This window comes from Sturnus vulgaris, chromosome 2 (assembly GCF_052056855.1).
Source record: "Sturnus vulgaris isolate bStuVul1 chromosome 2, bStuVul1.hap1, whole genome shotgun sequence".
Taxonomy (NCBI): domain Eukaryota; kingdom Metazoa; phylum Chordata; class Aves; order Passeriformes; family Sturnidae; genus Sturnus; species Sturnus vulgaris.
Window position 1 is genome coordinate 104296037 of NC_142244.1, and position 24248 is coordinate 104320284.

Here is a 24248-nt window from a genome sequence, read left to right on the forward strand (position 1 = left end):
GTTGTTTTCCCTCAGTTTAATGGAATTCTATCATTTTTAAGACAGCAGTTGCAAAATATTTACCCCAGCAGCAACTTTTCTGACTCCACCTGTCAAATGTCAAATGCTAGGACTACAAACCAGTGTTGTGTTTTAACTGACGCATTATAAACTCTCACAAAGACGTGTGCTGTACGACAGCAAGAAGCTGGGCTGGATGGAGAAAATAAATAATCAATGCTTTTCTTTCTAGTCTCTTATATAAATCCAAGCATTTCGAGCTACAAAACTTCACATTCAGAGAAAGGTCAGGCCCCATATGGAACTTCTCAGCAGTTTCATAATTTATAAGCTAAATTAAAGGACTCAACTATTGTGGCTTCACGTTCAATGGACTATTGGGCATAACAAGAGCTGTAACTTCGGTGTGTGTGTACTGGGGCTCATAGCCCTAAGTACAAGAGCTCAGATAATGGGTAATTTGCATTTCATCACTATGGTCCAACACAACATTCACATGCCAGCATCAAGACATCTCCACTAAACCTCGACACCACACTGAAAGAAAAGCCAACAACCACCTAAGGTGTTAAAAACACCAAACTTCCTCAATTATGTGAGCACCAATGGAAGGTAGGGTGGGAATGTTTGGAGAAAGGACACATGTGATTAAAATAAACTTTTACCACCTATCAATATAATATTTTCTTGATTAATAAAGAAATCTCATAAAAGTGCTGCTCATGACACTTACCAACTTCTCTTTTAACATCAGGTTATTTTATTCCCCTTCAAACTGCGTAAGAACAATAGGACTGAAAAAAATGCTGTTTTAGAAATTACTGCATATATGAATTCACAAGTTCCAGACAATCCTTGGGCAAATAAGCTTCCCTCTTATATCAGATAACATGTGTCAGCTTCTGTGCATTAAAAAACTTTCAAATTTCAATTTTAGATTTCAGGATGCAATTCTCGAGAAATAAGTTTTTGATAGTATCTTTAATACCTCTGTTTTCTCAGCTCAAATCAGTTTCTGCAGGTAATGTTTTCTGGATGCCACAATAAATGGAATTCACAAACTAACACTTTTTTTTTCTTTTATGAACAAAAATCCACATCAGAGGCAATCCACATCAGAGCATTAGCTGCTCTGTTTTGTTTTAATGGTGCTTTTCAAAATCCCATGTGTCAATCACAGGCCTGGGCAATGAGGCACTTGCATTAACACTTTTTAGTTTTATTTTCTCTTTGCGAAATTCTCTTGATTTTGAACAAGAGAAAGCCTTTCAGAAAGCAGAGATTATGCTGCAAGTAGAAGACACAGCTCTTTGAGCAGGTATCTCTGGTAGCAGGTTAAAAGTCTCAAGAAGTCTCCTCCACCTGAAAACACACTCTCTTCCTTCCACGGGATCCTCTTGAACTCTTACGATGAGAACAAATCTCCGAAAGGGAGACACTACACAGAGCTCCTCCTTCGAAGAACAATCCTGAAAGCAAAACCTGATGCAAGCCAAAGAAGAACATCTGAAAGCTTATCCCTGACTCTCATTGTGAGCCAGAACAGCTTGTGACCTGATGACAGCGTTGTTCCAAAAGGGAATCTGAGCCACTCTGTGCTGGCTGAATGGGAAGGCTCAGCCGAGCTGCACACAGAGTGAAAGCACAAACAACAGGCAGCATTTAGACAGAAGAACCCATTGCTGCACTGAGGATGAGGGGAAAGGGGGAAAGCAGCAGGATGGAGCTTTGTGGAACCCAAGCAAACAGACAGAGGCAATAAACCCTATTGTTTGATAAGCAGTTATTATTCTGACAACCTCCTCCTCACATCCACCCCCAGTAACCAACACTGGTACTGTCTGGAACAGAACAAAGTGTGCGGCCAAGGAAGTAACAAGAAGACAGATGTTCCTCAAGACAAGTAGAACTTCCTCAGGTGCTGGCACAGGATCTTTCTACAGCATCCAGGAGGCAACAGGCAGGTTAAACCATGCAACCAAGAGAACTAGATAGGACAGAAATAAGGTGGTCACCAAATGTTTTCCACCCTGAGCACTTTTTCCAAGTCTAAGGAGAAAGCTCTACTTTTCCATCTAAGAAAAAGGTTCCTGGGCTCCACTCCCTTAAAGAATCTTCTAATGGCCTTCCCTGGTTTCAAGTTGTGCAAGCTCTGAGAGTTAAGAAAATCAGAAGTCAAAACTAATTGTACATTTCAGAAGGTCTGGAGAGGCAAAGAGTGTTTCTTACATTCAATTTCTCTGTCTGTAAGGCTGCATTTACATCAGCTCCTTGGTTTTGGTTCAAGAGAGACACTGACAGACTTGAACAGACAGGAACTGAAATTCTACTTAAAATAGCAACATCCTCCTTTTAAGTTCTCCAAATTAAAAAAAAAAACATTGGAGCTTCAGTATTTGGCTTTGCCAACATCCACAACCTGTTTTACTCCACATACCAGAGGCACCACTCTTCCACCAGAAAATATCAAAAACGTGGCTGGCAAAACACAATGTGCAACACACACCTCAGCATTATTCCAGGGTACCAATTTCAACTCTGAAAAACTTTGCAGACTAAAGCAATAGTCTCTAAAAGACAGTCAATCCCTTCTCTTCCTGACATATTTATGAGAATCCAGCCAAAGGTTTCTTCTGTCCCTAATTTAAAATAAAATGCATAAAGGATCACCTACAATTGTGCTGTATTCTACACCAGATTGCCTTCAGAGTTCTGTATATCTTTGCATCTTAATTTAGGGAATTTTGAGACTCTGTAAGTGAAATACATAAAAAAGCTTTCTAAAAAGAGAAGCAGTAAATTTGAAAGACAGGTCAAAGAGAAGGAAATATGAATTTGAAGGAAGTGTGTATGGAAAGATGGGACGACAGAGCATCAGGCATGTGAACAGACAAAAAATGGCCGAAGAACATCTTTCCTGAGAAACAGTCAAGAAACTGTAATGTAGATTTATTTTAAAAAGGAAAATACCCCACCCCAACAATCAAAAACCACCCAACACATGAACCCAAAGTAACAAAACAACACAGATTACAAAGGGAAAGAAGATACATGTCCTTCTGTAAGTGATGAGAAGAGGTGCAACTGTTTTCTGACAGAATGAGGTGAAGGAATGAGAAACACACAGGAACAAACAAGAATGTTTTCTCCACAACTGTGAACAAACTATCAAATACACTGCAGAGGAATACATATTAATAGATGTCTCATGACTCCAGAACCAGTGCAGACAATTTTGAATTGTCAGAAGACAGTTCATCATGAACTAGACGGTATCCTATCTTAATCTTCCACAAACCACAGTCAGATAATAATTGAGATGTCAGCTAATCAAAAGCACTATTTATAGGTGCTTCACACACAGAAATCGTAGCCTTTAAAATAAGTAACACGGTTAATGCAAATCAAAGTGAGCAATTCTGAAGGGCGGTATGAGCTGACAGAACAAAGACCATTCAAACTGACCTCAGTGGTCAAAGGAAAACTGACAAGTGTATTTCTACTATTTTCAAATGAAGCTAAATAAAGGTATTTGATGAATGAAACGATAAGCAGATACAAGGAACTTTTGTATTAAGTTTCAAAGAAAATAAAGATCTTTCCCATTTTAAAAGAGATTACTGGATGGAGGAGGAAATAGCAGCTGTCCAGGAAGATGAACATTAAAAACAATTGTAACCAAAGATGACAGCAACAGCAGCAGGAAGATTTCTCTCCCAGCTGAAAGGTTGTTTCTTGCAATAGAAAGAGCTGATCTTACTTCTGCAAATTAGTTGGCTGTTCAAGGATAAATCTCTTTTCATCACACACTTAGTCAAGCAAGGAAGAAGTCAGAGAAGGATTTTGCTTATTAAGCAAGCGTCCCATCAATAAAATAGCAGTTAACTAGCCTGGATTAACTATACATCCAAATCCCTTGATTGACCACATGTTACCTCTATGATGTTGGAGCAGTTCTACACAGATAGATAAACTTGACCCACTGTGATCCACCAGACTTACAGACTGCTACAAAGAAAGAAGCAACTGAGGAGCTGGTCAAATCTATAAGCTAACTAGATAGAAGCAAACGAAATCCACAAAATACTTCTTTTTTTTTTTTTTTTTTTGTCACATGTTTCAATTACTAAAATAAGTAGCTACAAAGAACACATTTCCAACATTAAGGACATAGCAATTAACAAGGAATCAAGATTAACAATAATCTAGTATCAGACTGAGATTAACGACTGTACTAGATACATGATCTGCTCAGTTCAGCAAATGGTTTAGAATCTTAAAATGAGATGAAACTTAAATGTTACCATTTTCATTAAAAAATGCAACAGAAGCACAGAAGTGTATCAAACTTCAAATCTACTAGCTGAAGAGGTTTAACTGTTTGACTTCAATATCAATATTTAAGTCTGTACCAAATCTAGATTTCAAGATTGCATACTGATTAACCTTTTCTTTCCTACATGTAATCTAAAAATACAGATTTAAAAAGAGAAAAGCTTATAAACTACCAAGCTGGAGTCTTCCACAACTGTTGGCACCCTAATGTTTCTCTGAACAAAAATTAAAATCAAATAATAAGGTGGAGCACATGCCATAAAAAAAATCTTTAATATTATGAGGATTTATAAATTCGTAGACACTTTTTTTACTCTCCTGGAAATAATCTGATTTTTCATTTTATTAGCAAGTGAAGTTACAAGCATTTCTTACTACCAGGCCTGCCCTCACATGGTGTGATTTTGTCTTCCCTGCTAGCAGGACCTGCCTGGAAGCACTGCTGCTCACTCTCAGGTGTTCAGAAATTCTCACTGTCACAAACTGCTGGACTGTGCACTCAAGGCAAGGCTCTCAAGATCAGCCTTTACTGGAAGGCTGCCACTCTCTGCACTCATTTTTCCATCCCTTCCTTCCACTCAGCCATTTAAAGTCTGATGAGAACAAAGTCAGGTTCCTCTAGGGTTAGGAATTTTTTTAGTAGGAATTGTTTGAGGTATTTTGGCTGCCTTGTGTAGGTTTTTGAGGGTTTCTTTTATGTGATAGTTTAAGCAGAAAAGTTGGACATTTGTATTCAATGAAAATGGCAGTTCTGCAATTTCAATGAACTGTAAAACTGGGCTATTTCATGGAAAATTAAGGTGGTCTTGTTTAGAATGAAAGGTTTTGATAGGATATTTTTCAATAAAGCTGTTGATGACAATAAAGACATGTTCACAGGAAATGAAAAATGAAAAAGAAAAGTACTGCAGTAGTCAATCTTCATTAACAACACATTCAAATATTATTTATAAATAAGCATCACCACTCCTTCAAAGCAAGTTGCTAATCCTTACATTGGGAAACACAAGGCCAAAGCTAAAACACCTTTTTTATAAGTGGTCCAAATTTAACAGCAAAGAAGTTTTTTAAACCTTGCCATAAAAAAACCTTCAAATAAAGGCATCTTTTTCTGGGCACAGTTTGGAATCTCTGGTGTGCCCTTTGACAGTGGGAAATAGAGGAGCACTAACAGCTCAATAAGAGCTCAGTGAGACCTCACAGAAAGAACAGCAGGAATGAGAAAAACACTGAAAAATTAAGCTGGGGTCTTGCTGCTTGCCAGTTTTATATCTGTCACAAGGACAGAAAATTTTCAATGCTGCACAAGCCTATGAGAAAAAAAAAATCCACTCTGCCAAGTTACCAGAGTATGAAAAATGACTTTTGCCAGTGGTGAGGATGAATCAGCAACCACAGATAGAGAACATACTTAACTTAAACCTGACATGAAAGTTCTCAAAGAATAGCTTTACAATTGGCTCAAAAATGAAAAGTTCTGTATGTGTACACTTATACTCTGATACTGCTGCTACCTTTAATGAAAACCTGTATAAATCCAGCTCATGGGGAAAGACAGGGCTACATACAAGGACAGCCAGACTGACTCTAGTAGTCCATACAGCACCAGCAGTTGTACTGACCTCCAAGAATTCTTCTCACAAAACTAACCTAAAACAAGCAGGAAAACACCCTGAAGTGACTTTTGTGTGTGTTTGTTTTGAGACCTCGTTAACAATAAAAAGCACCAGTATGTTGCTTTTTAAGGTAACAAGCAAGTTCCTGGAAATTACAAGTAAAGAACACAACATGTTATGAGGATTCCTATTTTGCAGGGGTGGTTTTTTTGTTTGCTTAAGTGAGTTGGATTTTTTTTTAAATTAAAGTCAAAAATTCATTAATTACAAATTACCTGTGAGACATAAACCACTTAATTTTTAAATACAAGCAGTGTGACCACTGAAAGCTAATTAAATATTGATAGATCATTTTGAATGCTTTGGGTTGCAAGGGATCTTTAAAAATCTAGATCTAGTCTAATTGGGCCTTGACTTGCAACACATGCAATGAATCTATATTGACATTTTCAAAAAGCATTAGTTCCCCGGGGAGCTGTGCACCAATGCTGACTTTGATCTTCAAATAAATGAATAGACTTACACTGGTTTTGGTGTGAGTTGGTTTCAATTGTCAGAAGTGATTTAGCTGCACAGTATGAAAGACAGAGAATGAGATAAAGAGGAACTTTTTCCTTCAGTACAATACTCCTAATGAAATTCAAAGGCAGAGTTCAGAAGACACCTCTTTATACTGACACTACAGATTAATCAGAAGTTAGGGATATTTTTCTTGTAGAAATCCTCAGCTTTCTATAATACATTATCTTTGTTGCTAAAGAGAATTTTTTCCAGCACAGACATAATTTCTGATCCATAACTACACAATTCTTCATACTAAATCAGAAGCACAAATTCTCAGCAACACTCCCACTGTGATACAAACTGCTGTAAGACTGGGAACAAAGACACCCTTTCCCCTTCCCCTGCCTGTCCTCCAGGATGCTCCGTTCTCTAAGACAAAGTTATGTGAGGAACAAAGCATAGCCAAGACCTTGCAACAGTCATCTCACCACACAGCTTTTATGAGGATTTACCGCTGCATTCTCAAGAGTTTCTTTCTACTGATGCTTCTCAGTTATCAATAATAAAAAGGAGGGGAAAGACAACTTCATTTGATAACACAATCCATGACTACTGAACTGCAGTATTTGCATATTCTCTCACACATAGGGACTTCAAGCTTTTATTGTGTTTCCTCTCAGTGTGAAGCAGACTGTCAGCAATTACATTAGCTGAATTACTGAATCTTGATACTCACCTCCTCTCTCATTCCCCTCCCCCTAATATATTCTTTCATCATTCTTCAGTGTACAGAATGTAGATATGCCCTGAAGCTACTTCCTGCTTTTACATCAAGGGAAAACATCCGCTCCCTGGTCCAGGATTTTAAAAACCACACAGATAGGAACCATACAAAATCCATCATCATTTTTTATAAGCTTGCTCTATACCAGCAGGATCAGAGCAAAACAACAGATACCATCTCTGTGGCTGTTTCTACTCCTTTGATCTCATCAGGGCTAACCTGCCTGCAGCACGTCAGTGACCTCTAACACATCAGACCTGAAATTTCAGCTGCTCATTGCACATTTCCAAGCTCTCCTTTTTCTCCTCCTAACACATGTGACCCTTCCCCTATAAGGAAGGAAAGGAGTCAATGCTTCATCTACAAGGTCAACACTGATCTTCTATACAAATTCTGATATACCAGCAGTATACTAAAACACCCTCTAACATCCAGTGAATAACAATTACAAAATGAGCAATCTTAATAACAGCAGAGATAAATTGAGATAAATTGTATATATGAAATTAGTAGCAGTTTAAACAGAAATATGTATGCACTCAGCATTCATATCAAAAGAAAACTTCTTCTCAACAGAGTGTTTTATTACATTACACTGTTATTATTACACCCTCATTACTTTGCTTCCTTAAACACAAGCAGAAAAACGCCTTTTCTAGCAGTTTTATTGTAATTGTCTACATATGAATCTTTGATTAGCACAAAAACAAGCAAGAATTCTGCTCTTTTAAGAAACCATCCATTTTAAGTATTGTGTTCTTTTATCACACTTACCGAGCTAAAAGCAATTAATATTACTAGCTAATAAAAGCAGTTAATATTAAAAAAACAACTGTAATGGAGAGTCTGAGGAAGGAAGAGCTACTGCAAAGGAGCAAGCAGAGGACGTGCCCCAACCAGAAATGATTTTCATAATCTTTTATATATACAAACATATTTACATATTTTGTATTTATTGATTTCTAATCCAAATCGATCCATTTAGAAGGCAGCTCTGGCCATCTTTTATGACAAGAATGTCATTATCTCTTGATTTTTAGGAAAAGAAAGCTTCAAGCCAGTTATTTTTAAATGAAACTTTACACAGATTACTGAAAATATTTTATTACAGTTTATGAAAATTCCACTGGGACTCAGACCACAAGTCTTTCACAGACTGTATAATGTCACCAAACCACTGGACATCTGATCCTGAACAGCTACAATGTAGCTGCCTTCTGGTGAGAAACAAACCTACCAACAACCACAAAAGAATTAAAATCAGTAACACCCCCTATGAGGAGAATAAAGACTTTTTACGTGTTGGGAAAGATTTTTACACAAATTTTTCCCTATAAAGCCACTTTACATCTTATTTTTAAAAAGAAATCCAAGTGAAAAAAGTCATGCTAATCATCTTTCTTATTACTTTTCCTTATTCAGCTGAAACTGTTCAACTGCCTTCAAGGATGACTAGAATGACAAATATTATTTCTATCTGAAAAATCTTACAGCTATTTTAGTGAAAGGCTCCAGTATCTCCACCATTTTGGAAAGGCAACCACAAACACACCTACCATCTTCTGTGAGTGATGTGTACAACTTCTGCTAAGCTCAGGCCTCAAAAATTCGTCGTTTAAATGGGAGAGCAGAGCTGCTGGAGCTCACCAGCTGCACTCCCCAGGGCTCCTGCTGCACTGAGCACTCTCCAGGTGTCACCATGGAGCCAAGCAGAAGTTTGGATGCAGGCACAGCTCTGGTGCTGGAGGTCAGCCTGGCCCCACAGGCAGGAAATGTGCTCAGAGCACTCCCTCTGTTGATGCTGCGATAAGAGAGAGGAAGCAGCATTTCTGAAACACGTCAAGAGAAACAGAGGAGGGGGAAAGCTGAGGGCAGGGGATAGAGGAGAATTTGGAAAATAAAAAAAAAATTAAGAAGGGTAAAAACAGAGAAAGGGATTGAAACTAGTACAGAATAATCACACTGTCACATAGACTAAATTCTTGTGATTGCATTAGTTCTTGGTGTAACATTCCTTTGGTGTGTACAAACTAGCTGCAGTATTCCATAGCAAAGCACCTTTTTCAACCGATTATGCAAAACCACCCAGACAACAGCTGTCTGCCAGTGTAAGTAATCTAACTGGTTCAAAGGGCACAAGACTCTGGATCCAAACTCCCAGCTATGGTGGCAGCAGAGGTGATGGATGTGATTTCACATAAAAGAAGCATTTCCTCTCTTCCCCTTTCCAAACAGCAGAGCTTCAACAATACCTTGAAAAACATTTAGATGAAAAAATATTGATGAAGAAAATATTTAAGCACTGTGATTAAGGTTTCAGCTGCATAGCTTCATTGCAACGTTATTATACAGGACCCACACCTCATTTAATGCACTAAACTGGCTCTGCTTTGAACATGAGCAAAGACTGCATAGCAGAAAAAAGGAATTTCCTTCATTTACTGCAGAAGTTGGGAGGTGTGTCTCGACTGACAGGAGGAGCTGCACAGCTGCGTTGTGATGATGGAAGTTAAATGCTGCTCTCTAGAATCACACTTCTAATCTTGCATTTTCTAAATTTGATAAGCAGTACATTTCAAACCAGGTCTTCCCATATCTACTTTGTTTTCTGCACCTTCAACTTCAGGAGGACAGTCAGATGTCTAGGCACCCCACGCTTTTGCAGTTGAGACTGAGTTCCCTGACCATACCAGAGTCTAAGTAGTTTCAAAATAAAAACAGAACAAAACAAACCCAAAAGCAACAACAAACAACCAACCTACACACACACACACACAAGTCCCCACAAAACATCACATCTTCATTTCTCAAACATTTAAGGAGGGGGACCAAGCTTGTTTCACTGCATTCATGATTACCTTTAAGATCTTTGCCTTATCCCCCACCTCTTTATGTTGTAGAGAACTAACATCATTATTTCACTCAACTCTCCTGAGAAGTCCATTCCAAGTGCAAATTAATTAATTTTAATGTACTCTGCCTGTAATGTCATACAAGAGCTCATAAAACAACAATTACACGAAGTATTTCTTGTAAGGTTTGGGGGGTGTGCTGTAAAAAAGCACTGAATCTCGGTATATAGGTATGTATAATATACACCCATACATACACATGCACAGGGGCTGGGCTAAAAACATTCTGCAGTGCCACACAGAACATATAAATGGTTAATACAAGTAATCTAGAAATAAAACATTAGGAATCTTAACAGTATAGTACACTAAGAATTCACCTATTGTCTTCTGCATCTGAGATACCTTACAAAAATGCCAACTATGTTAAAAATGTTTTTAATAAAACTGCTTTCATTTGAGATCTCCTAGAAAGATTTTACTTTCGTAATGTGTATATCTTCACTTCCTTGCACAATTTTTCTATTAGTTTGTAAACTATGAGAATTACTTACCATTTAAAGATACAAACAACAATTAAATCTTATCTACCTTCCCTCCACTCCCATTTTGCAAAGCAAAGTATGACTGAATCATGATGATTTAGGAAAGTCATCATCCAAATGAGCTTTAAAGAAGCCAGATGTGTAGGATCTGCCCAGGAGAGGGATGGGCGGATAAAAATAAAAAAGATGTCCTTTACTAGCAAGTCGCTGTATGAAAAACCTTCCTAAAGCTCTATCAATGCAAATTACTTTGTTGGTTCTTTATTGCTTTACTTAATCTTTTGAACCATGAAGGCTAATATTTGCACAATAGAGTAAATTGAAATCAGAAAAATCTTATTGTATCACAATACAAAGTTAGTAAGAAATAAACGCATGGGAAGAGGACACGAAACAAAAAAAAAATTAAAAAAAAAAAATTCCTAAACCAGCCCTACTGAGTACAGTTTCTGCTCCATTCTGCAGTTACAAACCCCACCGCTCAATACAACACTATGTTTTAAATCTTATCTGTTGTGACAGAAGACAGAAGTTGAGAGTGAGCCGGCATACCAACCCTAAGAGAACTCCTACAATGCCCCCAATTAACCGTGGCAGCCTGGGATGCCGGCCTGCTGTCAGCATCGGCGGAGTTCAGCCGGATCGATACGGCCGAACGAGCTGCATAGGGATGAGCCCATCTCAGCCCGAACGGGAGAGCTAACTGAAAGTCGATGGCAAAAAGCTTGTGCTTAATCTGGTAATGTACAGGTAGAGCAGCTGCGCATCGCTCCCATAGCACCCCGCAAACTAATCTCGCAAAGAACAAAGGGACGATTTATTTCCTACTATGTTGCCAACGTCACTGTATTACAACAGGTGAAATTGTGTAAAATGTCTTCCCACATAACGCATTATATTCAATGGTTTCGGTGATTCTGCTCTTAGGTCCCCCCATAGCCCGACCGCATTTCCGCTGCCGTGAGCGAGGCGGGCAGCGGGGGCCTGGGGACACCCAAAAGCCGCCGTTCCGGAGCCCCGTTCGTTGCTGTTTCCAGACGCCGGCCGGTGCGTGCACCACGGCTGTCACCGACAGCTGCCGCTTCTTTTGTTCCCGCCTAGCCTTCATTTTCCGCCGGGCACCGCGCTGGGCAGAGCGAGCCGCGGGCAGCCGCACTCCAGCGGCGCCCCGGGCGCAGCGCTCAGCCAGCCCGCGCCTGGCACCGCCGCTGCCGCCGCATAATGGGACAATTCATCACCATCCTCCCTCCCTGCCCGCCGCACAGGTAACGGGAGCTGCCCTGCCCGGGCCGGGCATCCAGGCGCAGCCTCTGCCCGAAGTCCGCGGGTGACACCTCACGGGCAGCGGCAGCCGAGCGCGCCCGCCCCCGGCTCCAACGACCCCGCGCAGCGGCCGCGGCGGCCGCCCCCGCCCGGCGGGGCACGAGGGGCGGTGCGGGGCACTGAGGGGCACTGAGGGGCAGTGCAGCCCCACGGCCGCCCGCGCCCTCCGCAGCTCTCCCCGCCGCAGCCCCTCGGAGCGCAACCTGCGCGCCCGGCCCGGTGCCACCACACCCCAGACTGCCCGGGAAGGCTGTGCCCGGCGCGAAGGCGGCGAGGCCGGGCAGCCGATGCACGGGAGGGTTCGGAGCCGTATCAGCCCCGCTCGGAAGCTGCCACAGCGGCAAGCCCCGAGGGGCACCCGGCCGTCGCCCCGCCGCCGCCAACCCCGATCTCTCCGCCTGTCACATGAAAACAATTACTGCCTCGGCCGGGGGAGGGGAGGAGAAGTTAAAAGCCGTGAGGCGAAGGAGCGGAGGCCGGTGGCGGCCACCTCCCTCCCGCCGCCCCCAGCGGCACATGCACCCCACCGGCCAGCCGGGAGCCCCAGCTGGCCTCCGGCACCGCCACCTCGGCGGCCTGAACTCACCCATTTATGTCGAGCTGGGCTTCGCCTGGCAGCGACAACAGGCTGAAAGTTTGGGGCGGGTGGCCACGGCGAAGGAAGGGGCGAGGGACCGCCCGAGCCGCCGCCGCGCGGAGCGGAGGCGCTGACAGAGCCGCTCCCTCCTCCGGCGGCCGCCGCGCTCAGCACCCGCCGCAGCCGGGCTGCATCCTGCGTCCTGCGCCGCGGCTCCCTCAGCGTGTGCGAGAAAAAGGAAAGATAGAGAAACCAGGCGAGAGAAGGGGCTCAGCCTTCAGCTCCTGCAGCCGCCTGGGTCCCCGCTGCCGCCGGGAAAAGCAGCCCAGGGCAAAAGCGCCCGGAGGAGCCTGTGCAGCCGAGCCGCGGGAGGGGCGGGCGGTGAGCGCGGCGGGAGCGGCTCGGGCTCCCGAGCGCGGGCAGCGACCGCCGCGGCTGCCGCTGCTGCTTGCCGGGGCGAGCGACGGCTCCGGCTCCGCGCTGCGGGAAGTGTCGCGAGACTGCGCCAGAGCCGCTGCGCCGCCTCGGGCCGGCGGGAGAGGAGGGCGGGGAGGGCGGCAGGAAGCGGAGCCGCGCTCGGTCCCGGCGGGGGCAGGGGCGGCGGATAGCGGAGCCTCGGCGGGCAGCGGGCTGGCTCCCTCCCTCTCGGGGCAGGGCTCGGGCACAGGGAGGGGACGGGGCGCGTCCTCGTTGGGCGCTGGATGGAGAGCGCTCCCGGGCGGCGGGACGGGCACCGAACCGCGCCTACCTGCCGCGCACCTGCCCCATCCGCGCACGGCCCCCGGCAGCCGCGCCCGCCCTGCCCTGCCCTGCCCCCGGGGCTCTGCTTTCGGAGCGGCTGCGAAATGCACCGGCAGCGCCGCAGATGCCCCTTCCCCGTACACACCGCTACAGGCTTGGGGTTAGGAGCAGGGAAGGAAGAAAAGACAAAAAGGGAAGATGAAGAGTGCCTTTGGGCTAGTGTTGATGCTTCACTAAAAAGAGCAGCAGGAGCACGAATTGTTCGTACCGCAGGAAGACGCGAAACCCCTGCTACAGTAACAGGGTGCACAGATCAGGAACATGTCTGGACAGAAAGGACGGAAGGAGGGTGGGGAGGCTTCTGCACAGGCACGTCTGCCCACAGGTAAAGACCCTTGGGAAAAAAAACCTATAATAGCAGCAGAGGAGAGAGAAGCGCAAATTTATAAAATAATTTTTAAAAGCCCTGGTATTAAAGTATAGGTAACATTTTACAGCACGAGCACCTCGGCTGTTAATGGAAGAGTAAGCAAAACCATCCTGTTCTAACCTCGGGTAGTTAATTTGTATATGAAAATATGTATTTTCTTTTTTGTACCCTGAAAATTACACCAAACATTAATAACTACTGAATCAAATCACTGAATTATTTATAAGTAAAAATTTCGTGAAAACATTTATTGTCTGTAGAAACAAAATTTACATTTATTTTATATAAACTATGTTAAACATACATATAAACATACCTACATCTTACTATATATCCTTATGAACGAGGCTTTTAGATATGGGGTAACATTGTCAAAAGCACCGTTGAGGATTCAAAGACTACAGACTTAAAATGCATTTGCATTTTACTCCAGCTTCAGTAGTTTAAAAATGTAATTTCTTATCCACACTTACAAATAATTACATTAAAGGCTTCTCTAACTGTGTTTCCATGTGCACATACATGTACACATACACACATTAGACAGTCCTTGAAAAACTACAGTATAAATAACATCAACCATCTATTCCTTAGAAGTGGACATTAGTACCCCTCATTCAACTGGGAGTAAAAAATTACTGCTATTCTTAAAGCAAAACAATGGGGCTTTTTTTATTCCTTGAACCTATTCGAACAACTGTTTCCACTGCCTCTTCCCTCAATACTAAAGACATGAGAAGCCAGTCACAAAATGAAAGCCATCTACTACATTATTTACAGAAAATGAAATATTAAAAAGACAACATGAGATTTAGACTACTTAGACAAAATTCAGACCAATGAACAGTTAACGGAAGAAAACTGCATTAAAAGTGGCAGGCTATTAACCATGTGGCTAAATACCTACTCAAAATCCCTCCAACAAAAACCACCAGGCATGGAAGGAAGGGTCAGGTGTTATTACAAGAGTTTTCTCTGATCTTGACACTGAAAAATAATGCTCACAAAGCTCAAAACAGAACACATTCAAATGTTCATGGCTATCCTTAAGGTCTGTTAGGGAGTCAAGTGTCACATGGAGGCTTTCAAAGATCTTGAAATGGCTTTTATTCTTTCTTTCCTTCGTAAGGAGGCTGAAGAACTTCTTATCTTCAAATTCTGCAGCAATGGAATGAAGTCTGTCAAGGGTCAGAGTAATGTGCAGAAACATCTTTTTTTTAGATTCATTAGGACTCAAGTCTGAAGTCAGTCTATCTTTTAGAGGCCTCTTCCATAAAAGACTTTGTAGACTGCTGTTCAGATGTTTAAAGAAAGGCAAGAGGTGGGTTTCAACACAGTATGGGAAAAGCTTTCCTTTAGGAAAGCAAGGAAATTAAAGAAATCCCTCTATTTACAGTCTTCTAAGGTGAATACTGAGAAATCAGTCTCTCTTTGTTATGATCTTTTATCATCGTCTTCAAGTGACTCTCATTACCCATTTTGCAGACATGGCAGAAAATGATCTTCTGATGCATAACGAGCAAGTTTTGAGAACTCCACCTTTAATGCCACAAAAAGCGTAATCTTGGGGTTTGGTTCTGTTTTTAAAGCAACTAAGTTCATTTAATGAAAACTGAGCATGTCAGCCTGGGGCACTAGGGAAGATGGGAGCAGGTAAACATTACACAGCAGGTGATTGATCAGCTGGATTTACTCCTATCCTCTGCTATCAGTTACCTGAGTTGAGACAGTTACGTTCAGCTCTCAAGACCATCTATATTCATCAGGTAAAAAGATTTCAAACATGTAATTATTAGAGTTAAGGTAGGTTTATAGAAACCCTGCAATGTGTTGCTTCTTACTACCCCCAGAATTTTGTTAACCTTGTGAACTCAATCATCACAAATTTAAAAGAAGTATTCTAATCAAGTTATGCAGAAATTAAATGAATCAGCAATGTAAATGCTAACATCATAGCAACTCAGTATTTCAGACACTTAAAAGGAAGACTCTAGTCATATTAAACTCATTGCATTTTGGATAGCAATTAAAAATAAAATTTCACACGTGAACAACTGAAAATGACAGCACTTAACAGCCATTTCAAGCTAAACAAAAGAAAGGCATTTCACATTTGTATTTCCAGAGTATAAAACAGAAAGCTAGAAAGCTCTTAAGACAATCACATTTTTAACTTGCCCTTCCAATGCAAACAGTGACAGACTTTACAAATGAAAGAGTCACTGTTTTCCTACAGAGGCTTACACACCTATTTAAAATAAACAGTTATTTTAACAAGAACTGTTATCAGTCCATGCTCCCACTAGAAAGAATGCAATGTACTTGAGTCTTTGTACATGTTTTCTACAACGAAGTCACAATACCGAAAGGCACCAGGTTATTCAAGTAAATTGACCTTTCTTCTACTTAACCCTTTCTCTTGTGCCTTCACAACCCAAACAGTAACTTCAATACATTGCCCTCAACCAAACATTGTGTTCCAGTACAACAGAGTTTTCTGTGCTAAAACAATAAACAAGCTGAATTGGGTATGAGTATATACACACAAGTCTCTGTAATTCACAAAGATAAATATACATAGCAATGTCTCACATCATATCATAGAGTAGATGCTTCTAGCACCTAAGCCATGAATTTTTATAAAATTCATTATTTCTGTATACATTTTTTAAAATGTGAGAGGTTTTATCATGACAGAATCCAAAATTATTTAAGTAAAATTATTGGTAAAGAACTGGATTTGAGCAAGTGGGATCATACAAAAGATAAACCAACTGAAACAGTGACTACATTTCATATGACATTCACCTTAGGACCAAGAGGTGGGAGGGACCAAAGACAGCAAACAAGCCAAAAAACCACAAACTTCTTTGCTATATGTTGCTCATAGTTGTAGAAATAAACACAAAGATCAACTGTAAAATACAAAACAAATAAGAGATATCTAATCATGAACAGATAAAATAAAGCACTAAATCAGGAGTCAGTCATATGTTGAAACCAGGTTAAAGCAGCATTAACTGACTGAAGTCTGACTACTCCAGCATTACTTCCAAACAGTGTTAGCAAAACTACCATGTCAGAAGTTTCTTCATGTATCCACTTTTCCCATTTGCTCAACAAAGAGTTCTCTTCCAGAATTTAACAAAAACACTGCAGTAAGCTTACAGACACAGTAGTATCCTGTTGAATAAGACAATATAGCCTCAGTAGTTTGTCCTGTTATCATATATGGTTTCATTTCTCACATCTTTTACAGTGCACATTCAGAGCAGTGTGAAGGACTTGTTGGCTTCAGGGTAAACCTGCCCCCCTGGGCAGGGCATGTGCAGTACTCCCCCACCAGCAGCCTGATCAGAACTGCAGCTACTCCACATTTGTTTTGGGTTGACTCATTTAACCTGTTGTTTCAGTTCCTTATTTTTATCTTCCAGTGAATCTACACAGGATGACTCTGCCAGATTCATCACTGACAGCATTAAGTAAAAAACCACTTCCTTATCTGCACAAGGTTGCCTGCCTCAATTTGTCCAGGGAGTTCCTTCCCCTCCACTTCCCATTCTGTCTATGCATGCCAAAGTTACTGAAAAACTAGTTAAATTATTAATGATTGTTATTTAAACTGAAAATCTGTATTTTAGAAACAAACCATCTGTTATCATTGAATGACCATGACATCAATGAATGTTGCACACTTCCTGCCTTATTCCCTATGAACACTAAGCAGAACACCCATGAACTGAAGAGCTCAAGTCACAGTAATTTTAGCTGTTCTGAACCAAAACTACATTTTCCAAGAGTCTCTCTACTGAAGGCATTTTGGGAAAAAACATTACAAAAAAGCGTGCAGAAATCACATCCTAGCTTTCCACCCAAAAAAACAAATTTTCTTTTCTGTGAACATACCTCTAACCTAGAATTGGAATTCTGGTCTACCAGCCACAACAGAGACTAGCCTGCATTCTATACAGAAATACATCTGCATGTATTGAGGATAATGTGAACAACTTTTTTCTTGAAAAAGAACATCCCTTAAGACTACATGCTATGTATCTTTAATTTACCATCAATAAGAAGTCTGAACCAATCTGCAATACATACACACAACCCTACTAGAGATAATGAATTAAGGCAAAGGCTATAAACAGGAAATAAACACAATACTGTTTATAGCTGCTTATGAAACAGGTCTGGCTATTTCAGTTTTGCACAGAGCCTAACAATACTGCAGTACAGTAAACTTCAGAGAATCATTCTGAACAAAATCACCAGCTATCTGCATTTAAAGCAGTTTCAATTATGAACAATTTCGTTGTTAGAAGACATGCTTTCAAAAACTTACTTTTTTGTTTTTCTTGTAATTTAATATTTCAGGCCCCAATTCTAGAATTCACAAAACTACCAAATCATTTATGATGAAAAAGCTTAGAGAACATGTGGCTTGATTCTTGTGGTCAAGAATCTCATACACCAAAATATAATGAGACAGAATAATTTTGTATACAGATCAACTAATCTTCTAACAAACCCAAGCATGCTTTCAGTGCAGTTATAAGCTACTGCTACAGTACTTTACATACCTGCCTGTAACCATTAATTTTAATCAAATGCTGAAAGTTGTCCCAACATTCTAACAATTTACAAATGTATATACACATCAGAAACCCAAGTATATTATTAATCCAAAGTAATACAAAATACTGTTTTATGGAAATGACTGAACAGAGGTGTAAAATCTATTGCACAACCTAAAAGGTCATTAATTGGAAAATCCTGAGCTAATGTGCTATTACCAAACAGTTCAGGCACTTTTTTTTTTCTTTTTATTATTACATTAGCAATAAACTTTCAACATATAAACCTCTGGGTATAACAACTCAAGTTCCATCTGTAACATCATGCTTAGAGAAAAATTATTCAACAAATAAGATTCCCTTCAATGACTTCCTTACTTGAGACGGGTATGCAAACAGAACTAAAGGTACATAATACGATGTTTCATTTGAATACTGTACTTTAAAAGCAATTATTAAAACTGTAAAAAAGTTCTGCAGCATTCAAAATAAAGTTATTTTGTAATCAAGAAAGTTACAGCATTAGTTCCTTTATCCTATTTTAAGTCTTGAGAAAGTTGTCAAAAACCAAACAGATGCTCCCTTTGCAGTGTTATCTTTCAACTTCAGGATGTCAGTTCAGTTCAGGTTTCTGTTGCAATATTTAGATTTCCCTATACAGAGGAGGAAAAAAAAAACATTATTGTCAGTTGTAATAGCAGAAAAACCCTCCTGAACTTCCTAAGTACTATATGTAAAATGCAAGATTCTTTCAATTATGGATTCAAACAGCATAATTATAAAAACTGTGTCTTAGAAGATGCATATGCAGCATTATTATTTCAAATGAAATAAAGTGAAGATGTTCAGACCTGTTTAACAGATCTTGACAAGTTTTATCATTACAATAGGCAAAATGCTACAATTTCAGGAACAGTTTTGGTTTTTAGGAATTAGCCAACCAGCAAACAGTATGCTGTTAAGAAAACAGTTGTCATTCTTCAGGATTTATTTTACTTTAACTCAGACACAATCAAATTCATCAGGCCTAAAAAAAAAGAAAAAAAGAACTCACTGATGATTCTCTGATTCAAATCATAATATCTAGTAGCCAGAAGGTTTTAAGTATGCTTTACAGGTTCCAGACAAGAATCTTAACAGATAATTACAGAAGAACACTGGAAATTATTGGGAATAGCACACTACAACAAAACTGTAACACTTCTATTCCCATTTTACAAGGTCATCTTTTTTTTGGAGGGGGGAGGGATATCTTTCTCCTTCTATTTTCCACTAATTCCAATTCAATTTAGCCTTCAGAGATAATACTCCTCAGAGTCCATGCAAATACAAGAGATGTTTGCCCAAATACTTCAGTAAAAAGTGATCTCTTTACCTTGTTTCAAGTGCTTGGTTTTCTTTCTGATGGTTGGGGTTTTTTTGTTTGTTTGTTGGTTTTTTGGTTTGGTTTTTACATGTGTGTTTCCTTAAGGGGTTTTGGGGGCTTTTTCTTCTGCCCACTGGGCTGTAAACTTGAGAAGTTTTGCAAACAGCTGTAAGAACCTGTGCTTTAAGGTGCTTCTGTGCTCTAAGAGCTAAACTCTAATCCCACTACAAATGCTTATTTATTCAAGTGTATTTACTTGTAGCTGGATGGACACAGTTACAAAACAAAAATTCACACAGAGCACAGAACTGCAAAGGGCCTGTGTAAACTGTGTAGGTCATCTAATCCAATTCCCTGATGTCACAAGTAACTTCATACTACTTTGATCAATTTTAATAAAGGATTTACTTAATTTTAACTACTGATCCTCACAAAAGCTGCAATATTCTATATGGTTCAAAAGTTCTGAAGCAGTTCAAGATTATTGTTGACCCATAGACTGCAAATCAAAACACCATAAACCAGATGTGCTTATTTCAGTTTAAGCTTATCAAACCATTTTACACAAGACATTACATTGTGCAGGAAGTTTTGTTCAGAGCAGCACCCCAGTGCATACTTTAAAGCACATAATTATAGTAACATAACAAAAAGGAGAAGCACACAGATATATTAAAAAATTAATATCCTTCTCTTAGATTTAACAGGACAGAATATTTTGTTCCACAAAGGGACAACTTCTGGTCCTGTCAGTAGGAAGAGTGATCAGCTGAGCTTGAGGAAAAGATACTGAAACAGAAGCAACCACACAATCTGAGAGGGTACCTCTGATTTACCCAAAGCAAGTTTCAGCAAGTTTCCATAGAATAAACAGGGAGGAAACAGGAGGGCACAGTCAAGTTTGCCAGTGAAGTACAAAGAGCCAATATCCCAGAAAATCTCATCCAAGTCATTCCACTGAGATTTTAATATCTCAATGGATCTTATGAATATGCATATTTTACAAATGGCTTAGTTAAAAATAAATTAATACAACTTACCTTTTCTTTCCTCAAAAATCCATCTCTGAATTTATTAGTGGCAAATCCCCTTACACCAACAGAACGTAACCGCTGGTACTTAGCCTGAATATATAAACCCTTCTGCACTAAGCCTGATTTATAATGGGATTGCAAACGGCCATCTGCAAAGTTGCTCTGTTAGGGTGGGGGAAAGAAGAAAACAAATGTGCAAAATGAGGGCACCAAAACTCAAAAGTTGGTATTTACATCTATACACATGTAAAATTTCCAGTACTCTATGACAGAAGCAAGCATTCACAAGTGCATACCCTCTTCCTTTATATCCATGTATCATTCCTCAGACCACGTGGCTCAAAGAACTGGTGTACTGCATTTGCTGTTTAAAACATCTGACATTATCTTCCTTATAGAAAAAAATAAATGTATTATACAACATTTTAACGTTTTTACAACCACTAATGAGGCACACTGCATCAACAAAAAAAACTTTCAGACAACACCCCACTGTCACTACCAAATTCAATGCTGCCAAGCCTGCAGTGGGGACACATTGAGTCTAGTCACACAAACACAAGTCAGTGCACATGTTTTTCCTAGAGCTTTAATGTCTGACAGTCTGAACACACAGGCATTTGTTATGCCTTTGATACCTCCACACTGGAATACTGCAAAGTAACCTAGTGTGAGACTAAGAACAGAGGCCACAGAAGTATCAGAAGACTTAAAGGTGAAAAGTATTATAAACACACAGAAGAGACATAGAAAGATCAACACTGATCATAGTAGCTAAAAGTTTGAAAAATATTTTCATTCCTAGGCACTCGGATCTCAAAATAGGTAGTAAAAATCTTTAGAGTAATAAAGAACCTATTTGTCATAATTTTCCATAGTTTTGCAGCACTGCCATTTCAATTTTTTCAACAGTCACTCCAAATTTAAACAATGGGTTTTCATCTAAAACCAGAGAAAACCTTCTGACCATATAAATTCTTCTTATCTTTCACAAACACCTTTGAAGGGTAGGAAAAACCCAAATATGTCACAGAAATAGCCCTTCCTGAGCATGACAATATTCCTTTGGTGAAATTTGTCATAGTAAGCATCACTTCAAGAAAAATCACATGCTCTGAGGTTGCAGTAACTTTAGTACCAATTTTTCCACTGTGTTTTCCACTGTGTGGCTGGTGAACAGTAAAGAAAGAACTGTAGAGAACAGAGGTTTCTTTATGCAAATGCAGAGGTTCTGTTATTTCCCAAATCATTAAACCCACCTACTTTGCAGGAGTCAACTGAGAAGCTGCCTCATCATTCCCCCAGGATTACTCTGATGGAGGACACTTGCAAGAGCCTATTCAATGCCAATCACTTTCCTGAAGAGGATCAGAGTGCAGGCACAAAGAACTTCCTTGCACGGGGATGTATTACATGGGTATATGCCTATCACAGGGAAAACTGAAGGGCACTTTTAATGCTGGATCAACGTCCTGAACACAGCATTAAAAGTTCCCATTTCCCCACTCGTGCTATGATTCCCTTTGACTTCAGTGACTGGAAAGAACACTTGGTGGTCTGCCACTGCAATTGTATGACAATAAAGAAGGGACCAGAACGAGTAAGGGATGGAAAAAAGGTGCAAGATATTGAAAATTGCCTTACAATTTAGAAGTTTCAGCTCAAGCACCTACATGTTCTGTAAGTGGGGAGGGAAGGACACAGCAGTAATATTAATGTAGAATAGCATCAGTTGTAGACAAAGCTAACAGCTTATATATACACATTTGGTATATAAGCACCTCAGTCACACACAGCTTATAGCAAAACAAGAATCTAAAACACATGGAAAACACCACTAACTTCTGGTCTAGAAATAAGAAAGGAGTCTGCTAAAGTGGCATCCAGTTTTACACTAGGACTGTCTTATAATTGATGCTAATAGCAATCCCGAGGAGCCTGAAGCTCTAAAATAAGGGTATATGAGCAAATATATATGGCTGCACTGAGTGTGGCAGGGATGGAGTTAATTCTCTTCACAGCAGCGTGCATGGTGCTGTGTTTTGGATTTGTGACTAAAACTGCACTGGTAACACACCAGTGCTTTGGCTATTGCCCAGCAGTACCTGCACAGCACCAACACTTTCTCCTCTTCCCTTACTCTGCTGCTCAGCAAAGACACCAGGGTGGGCAAGAAGCTGGATGGGGACACAGCCAGGACAGGTGGCCCAAGCTGAGCACAGGGATGTTACACACATATCTCCTCCTAAGCAACAGAAACTGAAGGAAGGGCTTTTGGAGCAAGCAGCCATGGCTTGGGGAGCAACTGAGCATCAGTAACCTTGTGACAGGTGATGAGTGACTGCATCACTTTTTTCTTCACTACTTAAAAGTGTCTTCATCTCAACTCATGAGTTCTCTCACTTTTGCTCTCCATATTTTCCATCCCATCCTGCTGGGAGGGGAGGGTGAGCAGCAGCCGTGTGGTGCTAAGCTGCTGGCAGGGGAGAACTATCACAGCCAATAATACACTGGACTTTTTTTAAGCAGTGAATGCAGTTTCATTTTAAAGATTACTTTGCATTTACTTACTTAAAGGTTGACTTAGTGATTCAAGGTAAAGGATCATTACAAAAAAGACCTTTTAAATTTTGTAAGACTTCTCCAGATCCTTTATAAGATATTTTAGAACTTCAGTTTTTTCTTTTCCCAAAAAGTTTAACATAGTGCAGACCATATGTTTTTTTCAAAAATACTCTCAGTAGTCATCACTTTCTGCTTATTAAGTTTAAATACCCCCATTTTATATATCAAGAAAAAAATTGTGTGGGGCTTGATTTTTTTTGGGAGTTAGAGAGAGGGGAAGGCAGAAAATGGAATTCTATATGGGTTTTTTTGTGAGGTTTTTGTGTCTTTATATGTTGTTATTCTTTTAAATAAATAGCCAAGAAAGTCCTGAATGTAGAAGATAGTCAAGTCACCTCCATTTCACCAACAGCACAGCAAGAAAAAAACTCTGTTGTGCAAGAGGAATTTAAATGTAAAAAATTAAAGAAATTAAGTCAAATCAATACCACTGTTTCCATAGCAATGATAGAAGTGCTATACACACAAGCAAACTGCAATACAATTGCATATGCCATTTTCCCTATAAATATTAAAGCACCATGGGCCAGATCACTGGTACTGCAATATTCATATATACATGAGGTGACAACTTCAATGGACACTTTGCTGCTTGTAGAATCAACAGAACTGCAGAATGATGTAAATGAAAGGAGCATCAATTACCAACACTGCCTCAGGGATGCAGCAGCCAGTGCCAGATTTCTCCATCACCTGGAGGCTGACAATACAGAGAGGATATGGAATAACAGGCTAAATCTTCTTAGGTGTTGAAATAGTTGTATCAGGCTTTGAACACTTTGAACTTTTTAACTTAGAAAAAGACTTTCTCCAGCAGAATAAAGACAGCAGGTTTTTTTGGTGTTAGCTTAGCTATCTGACAAGGTTGGCTGGCAAAGCACGCCTAAATTGAAGAAAGTCTTTTTATCCAACAATTCTTATGTTTGGAAGGGGGAGAGAGGG

The 24248-nt window shown here is 40.3% G+C and overlaps 2 protein-coding genes across 9 annotated transcripts in view; both read right to left on the bottom strand.

The window, feature by feature from the left end:
* Positions 1 to 13027, bottom strand: part of SH3KBP1 (SH3 domain containing kinase binding protein 1) — a 207554-nt gene extending 194527 nt beyond the window's left edge. For 7 of the 8 annotated variants that reach the window (XR_015801775.1, XR_015801773.1, XR_015801771.1 and 4 more), the window contains exon 1: positions 12546 to 12688. Coding sequence is in view for 2 of the 8 variants with exons in the window: in XM_014875793.2 (XP_014731279.2) it covers positions 12546 to 12549 (4 nt within the window). In the remaining 6 variants the exon portion in view is untranslated. Of the gene's footprint in view, positions 1 to 12545 lie in introns of all 8 variants that reach the window. The other variant, XM_088160253.1, reaches the window with a different exon arrangement.
* Positions 13028 to 18507: 5480 nt separating this feature from the next.
* Positions 18508 to 24248, bottom strand: part of BCLAF3 (BCLAF1 and THRAP3 family member 3) — a 32935-nt gene continuing 27194 nt past the window's right edge. The window contains exons 11-12 of the mRNA XM_014875845.2: positions 20688 to 20843; positions 18508 to 18934 (exon numbers count right to left, since the gene is read on the bottom strand). Coding sequence (XP_014731331.1) covers positions 18905 to 18934; positions 20688 to 20843 — 186 coding nt within the window. The 3' untranslated portion in view covers positions 18508 to 18904. The remainder of the gene's footprint in view (positions 18935 to 20687; positions 20844 to 24248) is intronic.